The sequence below is a fragment of the Oncorhynchus keta genome, chromosome 29 (genome assembly GCF_023373465.1).
Source record: "Oncorhynchus keta strain PuntledgeMale-10-30-2019 chromosome 29, Oket_V2, whole genome shotgun sequence".
NCBI classification, from domain to species: Eukaryota; Metazoa; Chordata; class Actinopteri; order Salmoniformes; family Salmonidae; genus Oncorhynchus; species Oncorhynchus keta.
In genome coordinates, this window is record NC_068449.1 from 29,211,562 (window position 1) to 29,230,451 (window position 18,890).

At 41.7% G+C, this 18,890-nt stretch overlaps 1 protein-coding gene across 2 annotated transcripts in view; it reads right to left on the reverse strand.

Annotated features, from left to right (window-relative positions):
- The window catches only part of LOC118362185 (sodium/potassium/calcium exchanger 4-like), a 70,754-nt gene extending 59,699 nt beyond the window's left edge, over nt 1-11,055 (reverse strand). For both annotated transcript variants that reach the window (XM_052486408.1, XM_052486407.1), the window contains exons 1-2: nt 10,284-11,055; nt 5,097-5,210 (exon numbers count right to left, since the gene is read on the reverse strand). In XM_052486408.1, coding sequence (XP_052342368.1) covers nt 5,097-5,210; nt 10,284-10,446 — 277 coding nt within the window. In that variant the 5' untranslated portion in view covers nt 10,447-11,055. The remainder of the gene's footprint in view (nt 1-5,096; nt 5,211-10,283) is intronic.
- Between the last annotated feature and the right edge of the window lie 7,835 nt (nt 11,056-18,890).

Genomic DNA, 18,890 nt, shown 5'->3' on the forward strand with positions numbered 1-18,890 from the left:
AACTCTACCTCCCCCCTCTGCATCTTCCTGCCTCCGAATGCCAGCATCCCCTTCCTGTTCGACCTGACTGTGCCACAGGCCCCTGTGCTGTTGGAGAGCAGATGCTGGAAGAGAGTGGGACTGCTGTATGAATTGTCCACGTACAAGGCGTGTCCCTTGCCGAGATGAGGAGCCAGCATGGTCATCACCCAGACCTGGACACCCCAAGCCCCTCATAATGTTGCATGTCAGTGGTGGACCCTGTGTAAACTATAATGTCCTGGACAAATCCTGTCTTCACGTCGCACATGACAAAGAACCAACCTTTCCATAACATCAGGGACTCATCAACGCATAATTCCTTGTATGGCACAAAGACCCGACCAAATGCTGATGTAAGGCTGGTAAGAACATTTCTTATTTTGTATAACGGGTCATTTAGGTTGCAGTTGCGTTGTTGACAAAATGCATCACAGCAGAACTAGGAAGCGATCTTAGGAAAAGAGGTTGGCAAAGAAGGGAGTTGCAAACATAGGATCTGTGCTCCAGTATTCTCTTTGGGAGGTCTTCTTTACTATTCCCATAAGAAGGACATTCACCAGGAAGGTATACATTTCACTAATTGTGGTTATCACCCATTTAGCGAGGTCCCCCCCCCCACTCCTGGCTCTCTCTTTCTCCTGTAGCTCCAAGGCATAGTGATTGATCTCCTACTATGTCTCCCACCAGCTCCTCTGTCAGAAACAACTTGAAGCACTCTGCCTCAGATGGAAATGGCAAGGGGATTTGCACTCCAGACTGGGACTCATCAAAGCAAACAGCAGGGCCAGGAGGGGTGGCAGCCTTCCACTGTCGGTCTGCCTCCTTCACCAACAGCATCTTCAAAGGGACCTCCAGTGGACAAGGGATCCTCAGATTCAGGGTTCTCAATGGCTATAAGGTTAGGGGGCAGCTACTCACTGTCACTGTCAGAATCCTATTCCTGACTTACTCAGACTCATAGTCAGAATGTAAAAGAAATCTCCAGAATTTCCGCATTTGTGAGTTGTTTCCTTCTGAAAGACATTGCTAATACTACAGCTTATCTCACTAGCTACATACATAAACAACAACACTGAATGGCTCAGAGTGTGAGTGAGAGGTTACGTAATTCACTGCCAGCACGCGCCTCTTGTATCAATAAATCCCTATTAGAAAATGTTTTGTGTGGTAATTATTTATATATTTACTGCTTTATTCACATGTTTTTAAGTACTGGTGACAAAACATGCATTCCGATTCTTGCATAGATTTTAATGGGCACATATTATGTGTGTAAAATACTTTTTTGAAGGTGTACTGATTATGATGCGCTAAGCTAATTTCAACTATGTGTGGAGTCATGTTTGCTGACATACAATGTATACCGGGTATCATGTAATCGTCTGTCAGACCAAAGATGTTATATCAAAATGAGGTGAGTAAGGATTCACCCATTTTTCAGGAACTTCTGGAAGTGAATGGTGGGATGTGAGACGACACACCCCCTTCAACATGCATACTATAAACTAGAGGTCGACCGATTATGATTTTTCTATACCAATACCGATTATTGGAGGACCAAAAAAAGGCGATTCCGATTAATCGGCCAATTTATACATATATATTTGTAATAATGACAATTACAACAGTACTGAATTAAAATTTTAACTTAATATATAATACATCAATAAAATCTATTTAGTCTCAAATAAATGATGAAACATGTTCAATTTGGTTTAAATAATGCAAAAACAAAGTGTTGGAGAAGAAAGTAAAAGTGCAATATGTGCCATGTAAAAAAGCTAACGTTTAAGTTAGAACATATGAAAGCTGGTGGTTCCTTGTAACATGAGTCTTCAATATTCCCAGGTAAGAAGTTTTAGGTTGTAGTTATTATAGGACTATTTCTCTCTATACCATTTGTATTTCATATACCTTTTGACTATTGGATGTTCTAACAGGTACATTAGTATTGTCAACCTAATCTCGGGAGTTGATAGGCTTGAAGTTATAACAGCGCAATGCTTGAAGCACATTGAAGAGCTGCTGGCAAAAGCACGAAAGTGCTGTTTGAATGAATGCTTACGAGCCTACTGCTGCCTACCACTGCTCAGTCAGACTGCTCTATCAAATCATAGACTTAATTATAATGTAATAACACACAGAAATACGAGACTAAGGTCATTAATATGGTCACATCCGGAAACTATCATGTGATAGTGATCGTACGCTACAGGGACCACTGTAGAATGATCACACCGATGTGTTGGTATGTGTGAAAACGTTAAAGTCCCAAGCTACAATAAATGCTCCATCAGGATATGCTGTTACTAGTTTGCACAAAGTCCAGTGTAGTTCCTTGAGAGCCGTCGGCTTGAGGGGGAAAATACACGGCCATGACGATAACATGACGATAACCTGACGATAACCGATGACCGAAGAGAACTATTTATCTTATTTGGGTTTACAGTATATGATAGTCAGTGATGCTTCCCCTCCTTCTTACTGTAGCAAGGGAATTCTTTGATGTTGATTTCGAAATTAGGACAATTAATGTTTAGTAATTCCCTCAAGATTCATACTGCACATTATGACCACCTAGTTATTGTAATTACATATTTACTAAGTGTGGCATTTTAATTACATTAAGAAGGTTGAAGAAGATATTTTTATATCTACTAGAGTCATCACAGTATGTACAGTAGACTACAGTTAGTAGAAGAATAACGTATTGGACAGAGACGCTATCAGTCAAAACCACTCAAAAACCCAAGAGGGATTTCACACACTTCTAACCGTCTCCAAACTAGCACTGTGATAGCGACAATGACCTCTAGTTGACCTTCAGCTCAGTCAGCTGCCTTCAGCTCCCTCTCTCTTTCTCCCTCTATCTGTCTCTCCCTTCCTCTTTCTCCCTTCCACACTCGCTATCTCCCACTTTCTCTCTCTCTCTCCATCTCTCCCTTTTTTCTTTCTTTCTCCTCTCTCTTTGCCTCCCCGCCCTCATGCTGTACGGTACACTACAGATCTCACCACCACACTGGCACATACCATAGACATACACACCAGTCCATGTGTCACACACACTCAGATTTGCTGAGAGCTATCAGTGGAGAAGCTCTTTGCTGGGTCCTGACAAGGCCACACAGTTCACTGCTGATCCAGACTGTCTGACAGCTGCGTGTGTGTGCGTGTGAGCGTGCGCGTGTGCGTGTGTGCATGCGTTACTCTCACAAAGACTCTGCTTGTCAGCACTAAAGTCGAGAGGAGTTGGGGCCAACTCTGAGTGAGGCAAGGTTGAACTATGGGATGGGGGAAAACTATGGACATAAGAGGGAAAGCTAGGAGGGAGGGCACACTGTGACAGCAGTGCAAACTACTGCAGTATAAGGCATTCTGAATGTATCTGCTTCATCAACTGAACTGGCCAGATGTGTTTTACTCTATTCTGAAACCATCCACTATTTCCAGTGAGTTCACTCAGCAGTCAGGGCTTAGGTGCTCTGCCTTGATGTTTGCAATTCCTCTGCTGCATAACCATATGGGCGGCAGGTAGCCTAGTGGTTAGAGCGTTGGGCAAGTAACCAAAAGGTTGCTAGATCAAATCCTCAAGCAGGTAAAAATCTGTCATTCTTCCCCTGAACAAGGCAGATAACCCACTATTCCTAGGCTGTCATTGTAAATAAGAATTTGTTCTTAATTTAGTGACTTGCCTAGTTAAATAAAGGTAAAGTTTAAAAAAAAAATGTGTTCCCTGCTGTTCAAAACACTAAGGATGACAATGTGTATGTCAACAGGCTAAGCAGTGGGAACAGATTTGAGCAGCTAAAATACAACTTGCATGTTATCCCATTTGAACATCAGCCTTTCAAATAAACAGAGAAATACAATGTACGTGTTGTCTGTGGGTTTCGGGGTCCTCTAAGGTGTGTGGTTGTCCCTGCTATTGTGAGAAGCAGTCGGTCCAGTCGATACTGTATATCAGTTCACCACTGTATCGTGGTGTAAAAATAGCACATCCACTTCTATTAATAGACAGCACATCCAAGGTCCTATCAGGAAGCTGACTATCAGCACCATTCTGGGGGCTGTACTGATGCTGAAGGTTGTGTATAGAATCAATATCAACACATAAGTGTGTCAACAACAAAAAACTATGATAAATCAATACCCCCCCCCCAAAGAAACCATCAGTAGAACCCTCTTCACCCTTCATTGAAAATAGGAAAGATTTCATGATGCCACAGTCAGTGCTGCCATGATATTATTATTTGTTATGCTCATAATTTTGGGTTAGCATGCTGTCAGGTTTCAGTTCTCTGCTCTCTCTCTCTCTCTCTCTCTCTCTCTCTCTCTCTCTCTCTCTCTCTCTCTCTCTCTCTCTCTCTCTCTCTCTCTCTCTCTCTCTCTCTCTCTCTCTCTCTCTCTCTCTCTCTCTCTCTCTCTCTCTCTCTCTCTCTCTCTCCCTCTCCCTCTCCCTCTCTCTCTCGCTCTCTCTCGCCCACATAGTGGACCTTTACAGTTCGTTCCTGTGCCTCCAACACCAACTCATCTCATTCGTCATCCAGCTGGAGGCTGCACCCACCCACCTGGACACCAAGGTTGCCCTCATTTGCAAATCTCATCTGCAGAAATTACAGTAGGAAAAACTGCTGCTCTTATAAAGAACAAAAATAATAACTAGAGAGCTAGTAGATATAGTGAAACATCCAAGGCAACCAATCCCTTCCCATCTCACCCCAGCTGTTCTGTCTCTGACTGACTCAGAGCATGTGTAGGCTGTAGGAAGCATGTAGGCTGTGCCATTGTATAACAAACTGTGAACAGCTTTCCTGTTACGTCTTCCCAAGCTGCAGGAGCTGGCTGGCTGGACAGGTTCAGGCAAAAGTACTGTATAATGGGTACAACATGTCTCTAGGCCTGATTAGGGTACAATACAACCCTACCTGGCTCTGTGCAGGTTTAGGGTGGAGGGTTAGGTTACAGGTTTAAGGTACCGGCTATAGGGTACACTACCTACAGTACCTAGCTATGTGTAGGTTTAAGGTGGGGTTAGGGTACAGGTTTAGGGTACATGTTTAGGATTCACTACCTACCTGGCTCTGTGCAGTTCTTATCCAGTGTGTCATTGTCTCCGTCCACGGCCATCAGCCTGCGTCCCAGACGGTTTGTTGTGTCAACCAGCCCCTGCTCCATGACCAGACCATGTCCTATGTTCGAGTTAGAAAAGAGTTAGGAACATTTATTTAAGTGTCACTCCACAATGATACAATAATACAAAATACAGATTTTCTCTCAACCACATTGTGGACCACCCAAATTGAGTTTTAAGGCACTAAAAACAATAATGGTCAAACACAGAGTAGCCCCCCCCGTCCCCCATCGTGGCATGGACTCCGCAAGGTGTCAAAAGCGTTCCACAGGGACACTTACATCTGTAGTCTTGCCCATTTACTCTCTGAATGGCACGCATACACAATCCATGTTTCAATTGTCTCAAGGCTAAAAAAAACATCCTTCTTGAACCTGTCTCCTCTGCTTCATCTTCACTGATTTGAAGTGGATTTAACAAGTGACCTCAGTAAGGGTTCATAGCTTTCACCTGGTCAACCTATGTCACGGAAAGAGCGGGTGTTCTTGATGTTTTGTACGCTCAGTGTATAACACATGACATCATCTGTACACATGTACGTAGAAACAAAAACGTTAAAAAAGCACAGTGGATAAAAGGACAATTAGACACTTAAATAGAAACGTCTCAGTTGGAGGATAAGATGGCAGGCTTTGGCGGAGGCATTTACATGTTTGTTACCTGATAGAATTCCACATCATTTATTATTTTCATCAGACCATTAACATTTTGATTTTGGTTGGACAGCTGACAAAAAAGATCATCCCTAATTTAGTTGAACCCACATGTAAAGCACTGCATTGAGCTTCAGTTTCAACGGAACCATCTTTACAAAATGTACATACACATTTATCTAGGGAAATATTTGTGTATCGTCTCAATAGCAAGAGGGACCACTCCTAGGGCTGTTGCTGTGACTGTATTGCTGCCACTCCGGCATTCACTCCACATCAAAATGTATATTGCTTGGATAAAACAGTACATCAGGAAAGAAACAGGCAGTGAACATGCATTGAAACACTGGGCTTTGCATCTCAAATCCTTATATAGCGAACTACTTTTGACCAGGGCTGATAGTGCACTACTTTTGACCAGGGCTGATAGTGCACTACTTTTGGCCAGAGCCATATCGGATATAGCTGCCATTTGTCTTTGCATGTGGTGACTCTGTCACAGAAATACAAGGTCCAATGTTGATTAAACCAACAAGCTGTAAAAGCGGCGGCCGGATATTCAGCACCATTGAAGCAAGACAGTGATGGAATCTAAATGTGGAAGTTCAGCACCACATGAGAGCGGACAGCGACCGTCTCAGGTGCAGCCACTCTCCACTGGGAGAAGCCTTGGAAATGAATCTAGGTCTGACCAGGAAGTCAAAAGCCTGGAATGTAGTTAGGACTAACCAATGCTATATGGGTGGCAGTCTATAATATTTATTTTATTGTGGTGTATCAGACCTATCAACATGTATATAGACGGATGTGACTGAATATAATGCGACTCATTTGTAAGTTTAAAAAAAGCCTGATTTATAACAGACCAGACAGTGCTATCTCCAGCCCTAACAGTTGCTCGTCTGTGGTGACGTAGTTTTACATCCGTTTACGTGTGATATCATGTTTGTTATAACTCCTTAAGCTCCTTGTTATTCTAATACAATTAGGGAACTCTGCGACATGTGTTATCCAAAGAGATGATGTTCAAATTGATAATGCCCTGTTAAAAGTTTTTTTCAAAAGCTTGGGTGCCATTCTCACAAGTATATGGTGAGTTTTCACAAGGCGGTTGTTTCAAACGTCTTAAGTACATTTTCAATTGACTATAAGTATAACACACAATTCACTTTTTCACCACACTTATTAGTGTTTTATCTAAAAAGACATGCTTCACATTGCAATACATGTTCATATAAAGTAATTGCTTTTCACAATCCAATACTCACATGACTTTTGATACGATTGTCTTCTCATTTGTTAAAATACATTTTACTATTCCGTAATCCGACTGCTGTTATTCGATAATCACTTAACCGTTTGGTAAAGCTGTAGATTTGAAACGGGTTTTTGTCTACAACAGATTTTGAGAACTAGGCCCTAATGTATGTTTGTAAAGTATAAACATATAAAGTATGACATATACTGTAATGTACTATTATGATGATAACTATTTAGATTTTACTTCACAGTATTTTTGAAAGAATTGGATCAGAGATGTACTGTGTGCAACATGTGTCCCCTACACAGTAAACATGTATCCAAAATGATGTTCCTTTTTGATGGGGAAGGGTCACACTGCTTTACTAAAATTACATTTGCCAATGCAGTACTGTAATATATCCAAAGTGGCCGTGTGTGTATGGACAGTGTGTCCATACATCTTGGTATGTGACCCCAGTGCGAATCAAACCCTCAACTCTGGTGTTGCTTGTGCCATGCTCTTACTACCTGAGCCACACAGGACCACGGCAATACAATACTGTCGAATACAATACATGACTACAATACAGGTCGTAGGTGTACCATTACCATCGCCATGAGCATGCCACCTTCCTTCAGGCCATGAATGAGGCATGTAAGGACATTAATCCAAACCTACTTTACGTCAGGCTTGAAATTCACCGTTCCAAAATGTTTTTCACTAGGTGAGGATATTTACTGCGATGTTAATGAGAACCAATGGTCAAATGTTCAAGACAGGCTTGATGCAAACTTGTGCCTGCTAAACATCATTTTTCTTTAATTAATTGAATGTTTCATTTGATTACAGTACACCTATGTTGTAATGATATCTAGTTAATACATTTCTGTTTTTGCATCAATGATTGTGAAAGATGACTTCAATGATTACACCTTTGATCACACATGGGATAGAAGTGATGGAAATGACATTTTCTGTAAATGTTGCTGAGAATTGTAAGGGTATTTATTGCCTCATGTGAAAACAGTGTAATGTGCTGTAATTTACAGTAATGTAACATATTACATTCAAAGGACAACTTTGAAACATGTATCTTGCGTTGCTATTGGATTAACTGGTTGTTCAAATATCATTCTGTTAAAAAAAAAATCTATGTTCTCATGGTATTTCACAGTAAACGTATATTTGTGATCGATGGTTGCGTGGTGAAAGATGTCTCCTAACAACACGAATGCACAACAAAAGGTTTTGAATGTCAGCCTTTTGCTGCATTACAAGTGTTAGCAGTTTGGAGTTTGGAGAATTCACCAGATACTTGTGAAAATAGCACCAAAGCGATTGAAAAAAAAGAGTGGTATGTTCAAACAGGGACAACAGGCTACATAGGCATCTTTAATGGCATGATATATAAGCAGGTCTTATGATACAGAGAGCTGAGGACAAAGGCACGTGGGTAAACTGAAATGGTAGCCTAGGGGAGAATTTACCAAACAGTCCTGGGACTTATTGTGTGTGTGTGTGTGTGTGTGTGTGTGTGTGTGTGTGTGTGTGTGTGTGTGTGTGTGTGTGTGTGTGTGTGTGTGTGTGTGTGTGTGTGTGTGTGTGTGTGTGTGTGTGTGTGTAGAGAAAGTTAAAGAGATTAACATATTCCAGGACTCAGAAGTCCAGTGTATGTGTGTGTAGAGAAAATTACAGAGATTAATATATTTCAGTCCACTGTATGTGTGTGGTTCATTAAAGCTCCACATACCAGTTGTGAACTAATCTGGTCTGGAGTAGTGAGGGATAATTCATATCAAAGGCAAGCCAGCACCAAATATGAACAGTTTCAGAAATACAAGCCCTCATACGTTTTGTGCAGTCCGGAGTTGCCAGGTGCTAATTGCCAGTTTACATGTGATTCCTCCATATTGGAGGTAGAAAACGATTTATTTGGCTTGTCCTGTAATAAATTGCTGATTCAAACCCCAGTCTGGACCGTTCCCCTCTCCCCCTATCTTTCAATTGTTTACGTCATTTTGTAACATTGATCAAGACCAACAGAGTAACACTTTGACAGCTGAGTGACCTCTCCTGAAACAATAATTCAATGACTGGTCATAGTTCATATGTCCTGGTGCATAAATGTATAGATTTAGGTTTAATGGGTCATTTTTGTTCAGCTCTTACACATAATTTATGGCACCAAATTGGTAAACGTACAGTCATGTTCTGTACAAAAAAAAATGAACAGGTTTTGAGATATTGACGTATGCTGTTGTTATCTGTCTCTTCAGTCTTCAGAGAGAGATGTAATACAGATCAATAATCGCTAATACAGCGAGGTCATTTTTTTTGGCTGTGCTGGTTGAAATCGAAGTGGTTGTCTACAAACCCAAGCTGCGGTACTGGTTGAAACCGACGTGGTTGTCCACAAATCCACGCAGCCGGCGCGCAACACTGTCTACCTCCAGCGCCCCCCAACAACTCCCCTAGGCCACCGCGACAGAGACAGCAACATGTCAAGGAAATCAATAGAAAACGAAAACTAACATGTTTTGGGCGTCTTAAAGAAGTGGATATTTGGTGTAAATCACGAGTGATTGAGAATGACCTGTGACTCACATTATATTCCAGAACATATTGCCTACGTTTTGCATAGGCCTATACTGCGGCACATACCGTAAACTTCATGCACGAACATACGAAACACTCACACACACACACGCATACACGCATACATACCCTGCGATTACCTATCCACGTGAGTCAGCCAGGCCATATATAGGCTATAGCCTATACGTCCCTTATTTGTCTGCCTACATCTGAGTTTCCCAGATGCAGGTGGAGTAAACAAATTATCCAAACAGAATAGACATGTGTACTGCCTGGCCAGTTGAAATCCTGAGCGCTGTAATCTCGTTCCGCCTACATCTTTTTTTTTTTTTTTGAGAATGTAAGAAAACACGCACGCCACAAATACCAATCTCCATCCCGAACCATGTGTATTATTACAGCGTCCCACTATGCCGAGTTTCTAGTGGATTGATCAGAGGCGGGCAAGAAGACCTTCACATACATCATTTTAAACAGCAGAGTCATATATTTATTAGTTACGAGATATTTGTTGTACACCAACGAGGTGCATGTCAAATGTGCACAATCACAACATTGAATTCATTTTTAGTTCCACATAATCCTGTAATTATATACGCGTTCCTCCCCGGCTCTCCGTCTCTTCTCGTAGCCTACTCACCTGTTTTTGTGAGCAGGGCGGACATGCACCACGTCAAAGATAAAATACTGCAGATAAAACAGACTTGAACGAAAAGCATCTGTCTCCTCTTGCGAACTTTGAAGATTTGAGCTATGACGCTCTTTTTCGACATGGTGCAGTTCTGCTCAGGTAACGGCTCCATGGCTGTACAGTATGCGGGGACAGCGGGCAACGTGCTCGTCCTCCTCCCTCTCCCTGCAGATAGTGACCCACTCAGCGCCGTGCCGCAGATTGTTCGGACAGCAGGAATCGCCCGAGTATCGTTTCACACCGAAGGGTCAGGATGCCGTCCCTGTTTGAAATGACGGAAGGGCAGATCCTCGACAGAGGCAGCAGAACGAACAGCTCGCATGTGCCTCTGAAAGCCGCTTGTGAGAATTGTCCTGGCGAAAATGCTGTTGTAGTTTTTTTTTAAATAAATGAGGCTACACAATCTGCAAATGTTCCATTATTATAGAATGTAGGCCTAAGGAGGCTAAAGCATATCTGTTTATTATCAAAATAACACAATATGTCAAGCAGCCTAAAGCTCTGTGCCAGTTGGCATCTTCAAAAGCCACCGAAAGCACCTTTATGTGTCCAGTGTGTCACAATAAGGTAGATTTAGTGGCGTTGAAAATAGGTCATTCTCCGATATGGTTCCATTTGCTTGATATTGTCTCCCACTCCCAAAAATACTCGGGGGCGAAAACATTTTCTGCAAAAATATTAGCTAATCTCACACTTTCATCCCACCACAGAGCGCACTCCCCCACATGCAGCTGCAACTTCTACATGTGAGTGATGCTTGACACGTGACACACGGCAGCGAACGACCTCTCTCCCCCATGGTACCACCATGCTGGCTGCCTGCCTGTACGGTGCATTCGGAAAGTATTCAGACCCCTTCCCCATTTCCACATTTTGTTACGTTACAGCCTTATTCTAAAAACGATTTTGTATTTTATTTCATGAGTCTACACACAATACTCCATGACAAAGCGACAACAGGTTTTTGTAAATGTATTATAAAAATAACAATAATACCTGTTTTACATAAGCATTCAGACCCTTTGCTATGAGAATCCAAATTGAGCTCAGGTGCATCCTGTTTCCATTGATCATCCTTGAGATGTTTCTACAACTTGATTGGAGTCCACCTGTAGGAAATTCAATTGATTGAACATGATTTGGAAAGGCACACACCTGTCCATATAATGTTCCACAGTTGACAGTGCATGTCAGAGCAAAAACCAAGCCTTGAGGTCAAAGGAATTGTCTGTAGAGCTCCGAGACAGGATCGTGTCGAGGCACAGATCTGGGGAAGGGTACCAAAGCATTTCTGCAGCATTGAAGGTCCCCAAGAACACGGTGGCCTCCATCATTCTAAAATGGAAGAAGTTTGAAACCACCAAGACTCTTCATAGAGCTGGACGCCCGGCCAAACTGAGCAATCAGGGGAGAAGGGCCTTGGTCAGAGGGGTGACCAGGAACCTGATGATCACTCTGACAGAGCTTCCAGAAGGACAACCATCTCTGCAGCACTTCACCAATCAGGCCTTTATGGTAGAGTAGCCAGATGGAAGCCACTCCTCAGTAAAAGGCACATGACAGCCAGCTTGGAGTTTCCCAAAAGGCAAACAAGAACAAGAAACAAGATTCTCTGGTCTGATGAAACCAAAATGTAACTCTTGACCTGAATGCCAAGCGTCATGTCTGGAGGAAACCTGGCACCATCCCTACAGGGAAGCATGGTGGTGGCAGCATCATGCTGTGGGGATGTTTTGTCAGGGACTGGGAGAATAGTCAGGATCGAGGGAAAGAGGAACGGAGCAAAGTACAGAGAGATCCCTGATGAAAATCTGCTCCATAGCGCTCAGGACCTCAGACTTGCGCAGAGGTTCACCTTCCAACAGGGTAACGACCCTAAGCACACAGCCAAGACATGGAGTGGCTTACGGACAGTCTCTGAATATCCTTGAATATCCTTGAGTGGCCCAGCCAGAGCCCGGACTTGAACCCGATCCAACATCTCTGGAGAGACCTGAAAATAGTTGTGCGGCGACACTACCCATCCAACCTGACAGAGCTTGAGAGGATCTGCAGAAAATAATGGGAGAAACTCCCCAAATACAGGTGTGCCAAGCTTGTAGCGTCATACCCAAGATGTCTGGAAAGCTGTAATCGCTGCCAAAGGTGCTTCAAGAGTACTGAGGAAAAGTTCTGAATACTTTTGTAAATGTGATATTGAAGTATTTTTAATGGACAAAAATGATTAAAAAAACAGTTTTTGCTTTGTCATTATGAGGTATTGTGTGTAGATTGATGAGTGGGAAAAAAATATTTAATACGTTTTAGAATATGGCTGTAACGTAATAAAAGTAGTTTCCGAATGCACCGTATCTACTAGTCTACTCTATCCATCCATCCTACCTGGTGCGGAACATAATTGCCGAGAGGCGCGTAAATTAGTAGGCTGACAAATTAGTAGGCCGACATGCAAGTTCGTAGGCCAACATTAATTCATGTTCAATTAATCACGTTTGTGTTTCCCAGTGTTATATATTAATTGAGTCACATTATTTTGGGCTATTGTAACACGGGTTAAGCAACTTTTTCAATTTTTTGTGACAATTGAAAATATTTGAACAACATTGTTTAAAAATAATATTTCACCTTTATTTAACCAGGTAGGCCAGTTGAGAACACCTTTATTTAACCAGGTAGGCCAGTTGAGAACACCTTTATTTAACCAGGTAGGCCAGTTGAGAACACCTTTATTTAACCAGGTAGGCCAGTTGAGAACACCTTTATTTAACCAGGTAGGCCAGTTGAGAACACCTTTATTTAACCAGGTAGGCCAGTTGAGAACACCTTTATTTAACCAGGTAGGCCAGTTGAGAACACCTTTATTTAACCAGGTAGGCCAGTTGAGAACCAGTTCTCATTTACAACTGCGACCTGGTCAAGATAAAGCAAAGCAGTGCGACAAAAACAACAACACAGAGCTAAACATGGAATAAACAAACATACAGTCAATAACACAATAGAAAAATATATGTACAGTGTGTGCAAAAGTAGTAAGATTAGGTAGGTACGGCAATAAAAAGTCCATAGTGGCGAAATAATTACAATTTAGCATTAACACTGGAGTGATATATTTGCAGATGATGATGTGCAAGTAGAGACACTGGGGTGCAATAGAGCAAAATAATTAATAACAATAAGGGGATGAGGTAGTTGGGTGTGCTATTTACAAATGGGCTGTGTACAGGTACAGTGATCGTAAGCTGCTCTGACAGCTGATGCTTGAAGTTAGTGAGGGAGATATGTCTCCAGCTTCAGTGGTTTACTGTATCATAATACAGTAATTTATGTATTATGATTACAGAAATGATTTACACTTTACATTATTTGTGATCCTCAATAAACATTTACAGAATCCTGTAACAAATATCAATAACCATCGACATTATCAATATCCATAGACAGAAGAAACCCTAACAATGAGTACTAAATAAAATACTTGATACACTGTAGGCTACATAATAAATACAATGAAATAGGCTACACAGTAATAACAAAACTCTGGTCTAAATGTAAACATGGCGGCATTAAATCTTGCTTATCGAGAGTACTATCATGCCAGATGCCTTACCTAAATACATCTCACCTACACCCAAGGCTAGCCTTGTTTTAAAGATATTACAAAGATATTTAAATTATTTAACTCCCCATGCACCCTAGCAAGCATTCTACTATGCATCCTTTATAAGTAATTTATGTTCTGTGTTCCATGTTTTATGAAGGAGTGGGCTGCTAATGAGGCAAATGAGTGCTCTAAAATGGTAATATAGGCCAATATTCCACCGAGCAGGCACATAAATTACAGTGAGCAAGTCAATTTAAGTATATGTAAGAGATCCCCACAGGAATTAAACCCACAACCTTGGTGCTACTCTTATACCAACTGAGCCACACAGACTGGTGCAGTAGGGTGGGTCAGTTCTACACTGCCAGCCAGTGTTGCTACTGCCAGACGACAGAAACACAAAGGAGTAAGTGTGTTTTTTCTCTCTCTTTCTCTCTCTCTCTCTCTCTCTCTCTCTCTCTCTCTCTCTCTCTCTCTCTCTCTCTCTCTCTCTCTCTCTCTCTCTCTCTTCCTCTCTCTCTCTCTGGGTAGCACATCACATGATGTCAGAGAGCTAGGGCTTTGTCTGGCCCAGACTCGGATGACTGGCCTCCTGATTGTGGTCACCACTGAGAGGCACATGTGCGTACCGATAGGATACATGGGGAGTACCTCCGTTTTGTACAGACAGAAATGTGGTCGAATGCAGAAACCAGACAACAAAGTTTAAATCAAGCCTCTGAACTTCAACATATCAACACATCCCCAAGCAACTGGGCGAGTGTGAGTGATTAAAACCAATCCGTTTTTAAAACAGTTGCAGCGACACAAATCCAAAAGACCATGGCCCCTACAAAGGAAAGGTCCTGTCCTTACCAGAAGACGAGGATAAAGAAGACCTTTCCAGATGGTGGTCAAACTGACATCAGAAGAACTTGACGTGGGTATATCACCAGAGGATCTGGAACGATGCCGTAGGGTCGGAGTGTAACAGAAGAACGCTAAATACCCACACATAGTAATCTTCAAATTATGGAACGATTAGGCCACAGTCAACATTCTGAAGGTAGAAGGGGGAAAGAAGGTACAAATTCAAGGCCAGACCATTTGATTCATCCAGGACCCGTCTGCTAAACTGAGAAAGAAACATAAGGAATCAGACATTCACTGGATGAAAATGGGATCAAATCTCAACTCCGCTTCCCGGCAGTGTTGTGGGTCTGGAAGGGAATGCAAAGGATGGAATTCACAAGTGCCGATGAAGCCTTAATCAAGCTGCAAGAAACCTTTCAAGTCGAAGGCCTACGAACATTATGCATAATGGAGACCTCCGCGGACAGAGGGAAGTCCCCTGCTCTGAGAAGGGGACAGAATGGGAAAAACCAATGAATGCACTGTATGCTGAATGCCTACATACCTTATCTAAGTTGTGACAATATTATTTCCCCTCCCCCCAATACAATCGATATTCTACTTTCCCCAAGTAACTGTTGTTTTCTATGAAGTAACCATAGAAGTAGCCGATGCCAATGGGCTACATGGACACTGACAAGCCAATTCAAAGGGGGAAATATAGCATATGTCAATAACGATTCTACGGATTGGTATGTGTGTAAGAGTGTGTATGTGTGGTTGTGGGTGTGGGGATTTTAATTTTTTTTATTTATTTCACCTTTATTTAACCAGGTAGGCAAGTTGAGAACAAGTTCTCATTTACAATTGCGACCTGGCCAAGATAAAGCAAAGCAGTTCGACACATACAACGACACAGAGTTACACACAAAACAAACATACAGTCAATAATACAGTATAAACAAGTCTATAGACGATGTGAGCAAATGAGGTGAGATAAGGGAGGTAAAGGCAAAAAAAAGGCCATGGAGGCAAAGTAAATACAATATAGCAAGTAAAACACTGGAATGGTAGATTTGCAATGGAAGAATGTGCAAAGTAGAAATAAAAATAATGGGGTGCAAAGGAGCAAAATAAATAAATTAATTAAATACAGTAGGGAAAGAGGTAGTTGTTTGGGCTAAATTGTAGGTGGGCTATGCACAGGTGCAGTAATCTGTGAGCTGCTCTGACAGTTGGTGCTTAAAGCTAGTGAGGGAGATAAGTGTTTCCAGTTTCAGAGATTTTTGTAGTTTGTTCCAGTCATTGGCAGCAGAGAACTGGAAGGAGAGGCGGCCAAAGAAAGAATTGGTTTTGGGGGTGACTAGAGAGATATACCTGCTGGAGCGTGTGCTACAGGTGGGAGATGCTATGGTGACCAGCGAGCTGAGATAAGGGGGGACTTTACCTAGCAGGGTCTTGTAGATGACATGGAGCCAGTGGGTTTGGCAACGAGTATGAATCGAGGGCCAGCCAACGAGAGCATACAGGTCGCAATGGTGGGTAGTATATTGGGCTTTGGTGACAAAACGGATTGCACTGTGATAGACTGCATCCAATTTGTTGAGTAGGGTATTGGAGGCTATTTTGTAAATGACATTGCCAAAGTCGAGGATTGGTAGGATGGTCAGTTTTACAAGGGTATGTTTGGCAGCATGAGTGAAGGATGCTTTGTTGCGAAATAGGAAGCCAATTCTAGATTTAACTTTGGATTGGAGATGTTTGATATGGGTCTGGAAGGAGAGTTTACAGTCAAACCAGACACCTAAGTATTTGTAGTTGTCCACGTATTCTAAGTCAGAGCCGTCCAGAGTAGTGATGTTGGACAGGCGGGCAGGTGCAGGTAGCGATCGGTTGAAGAGCATGCATTTAGTTTTACTTGTATTTAAGAGCAATTGGAGGCCACGGAAGGAGAGTTGTATGGCATTGAAGCTTGCCTGGAGGGTTGTTAACACAGTGTCCAAAGAAGGGCCAGAAGTATACAGAATGGTGTCGTCTGCGTAGAGGTGGATCAGAGACTCACCAGCAGCAAGAGCGACCTCATTGATGTATACAGAAAAGAGAGTTGGTCCAAGAATTGAACCCTGTGGCACCCCCATAGAGACTGCCAGAGGTCCGGACAGCATGGGATGTGTGTGTATATGAATGGATATGTGAGGGAGGGTGAATATGAATACGGGTAGGAGGGCGGGCGGGCGGGCGGGAGACAATGGGTGTGTGGATGCATAAGGTATTTGTCATATGTGAATCAATGCAAATCGGCGAGCAAGTCAATGTATGGATGCGTGTAAATGAGTCTAAGAAGAGGGGAGTGTGGGAAAAGAGAGGAGATTGGGACAAGCCGGGAGGGTATCAGACACTTCCCTGAAGTGTGTGTGGTGGCTCCACTCATCTCACTTCGGTCTTTCGGTGGGCCCACTCTCCCCAAGTAGAGCCCCACACGCCACTGCAATTTAATTCACAATATATTACAAACTGACCACAGTATTTTAGCAGCAGTCCTTCTCCAATGTATTGACAACCTTTGGTACATTAGGAGAGGAGTTGGAGCTTAAAAGCCCTAAGAAGGCACAGCGCCTCAAATTACAAAGAAGAACTTGCATTATGTTGTTTTTGTGCTCTCTGTTAAATGTTTGCTCAGCCTACATGTTCACAAGTTCTATATATGTAATGTTATATATATAATGTCTACAGTAGCTATGTATTCATATGAGGACATCCATATCCATGGAATGTCCCCCACCCTCATATGACATGTCGGCTAACAATGTTTTATCTGGTTATTCAATGAAAGACTGAATAGACAAAGTTAACTTTGATTCTACGCAAGTAACGGCTAACAAAATCCAACTTATTATATGGAATGTGCACAAACATCATGATTACAAAAAAAGAATAAGGTTCTTGAACAAAGAGATTGTTAGCAGATTTGTTTTCCTGCAATAGTTTTTTTTTACACTTTTACACTTACACTTGGAGAGGCCTATGCTGCCACCTACTGTAGTAACAGCAGAGGTGTAGGCATCCTGATAAATAAGAATACACCCTTTTCCCCTATATCCAAGCACACAGACCAAGAAGGAAGTTGTCAAATTTTGAATTGTACATTACATGGTGAAACATACACATTTAGTTAATTGTATATATCCCAGGGGCAAATCTGATGTTTTAGATACAATTCAAGCTATATTAGATTAAACATAGACAAGTTAGACAGACATAGCAATAAAAAAGGCACATTCATGAAGTTTCCAGAGAGGCTGAAAAATGTTATGTCTAGAAATATTTAGCATACTACTGCTTTTTTAGTAAGACAATCTATTCAAGAATTGACAAAAATGTTATTTTCCAAAATGACCTCAACAATACGCTGGGTTCTAAAATAGTTATTCTGTATCATGCTTAATTACACCTACAGAAACTAAATGTAGCTACAGAATATGGAGAATGAACAGAGTGAATCTTCAAGAACCAAAATTGATGAAATACGTAAACCAAAAAATAAATACCTTTACCATTACAAATGTAGACAGAGAAGGACAGAGAAAAGCCGACGCCGACATAATTTGGAATGCTTTTAAGGCATAGGGGAATTAGGGGAATTATAATCTCATACTCAACGAAAGTTACATTTAAATGAAATAAAAATAAATCACTATCTTAGAAAAAGCTCATAAAAAATCTTTACAATGTAAAGAACAAAATATATTTTCTGAATTTAACCAGGAATAGGAATATTGTCTTTTACTTTTAAAGAGAGCCAGCATCTGCAGCATTTGCAGGTTAAACTCAAATAAAGCATACTATTTAATGACAAATAAACCTGGAAAACACCTCAGAGCCCTCACAAAACCAATACACAACCATTTTAAAAGCTTCTATGAAAATCTATTTTAATCAGAATTAAATAACAGCTGGACTGATCCTACAGACTTCCTAGACTCAATAACCCTGAAGCAACTATCAGCAGGCAAAGTATAGTCACTAAAAATAGAAATCCCCCAATTCGCATGGAGAAAAATATGGACGGCTTTCCCATCGAATTTCATTAGATATTCTTGGAAAAGATAGTGCCCCTATTTACT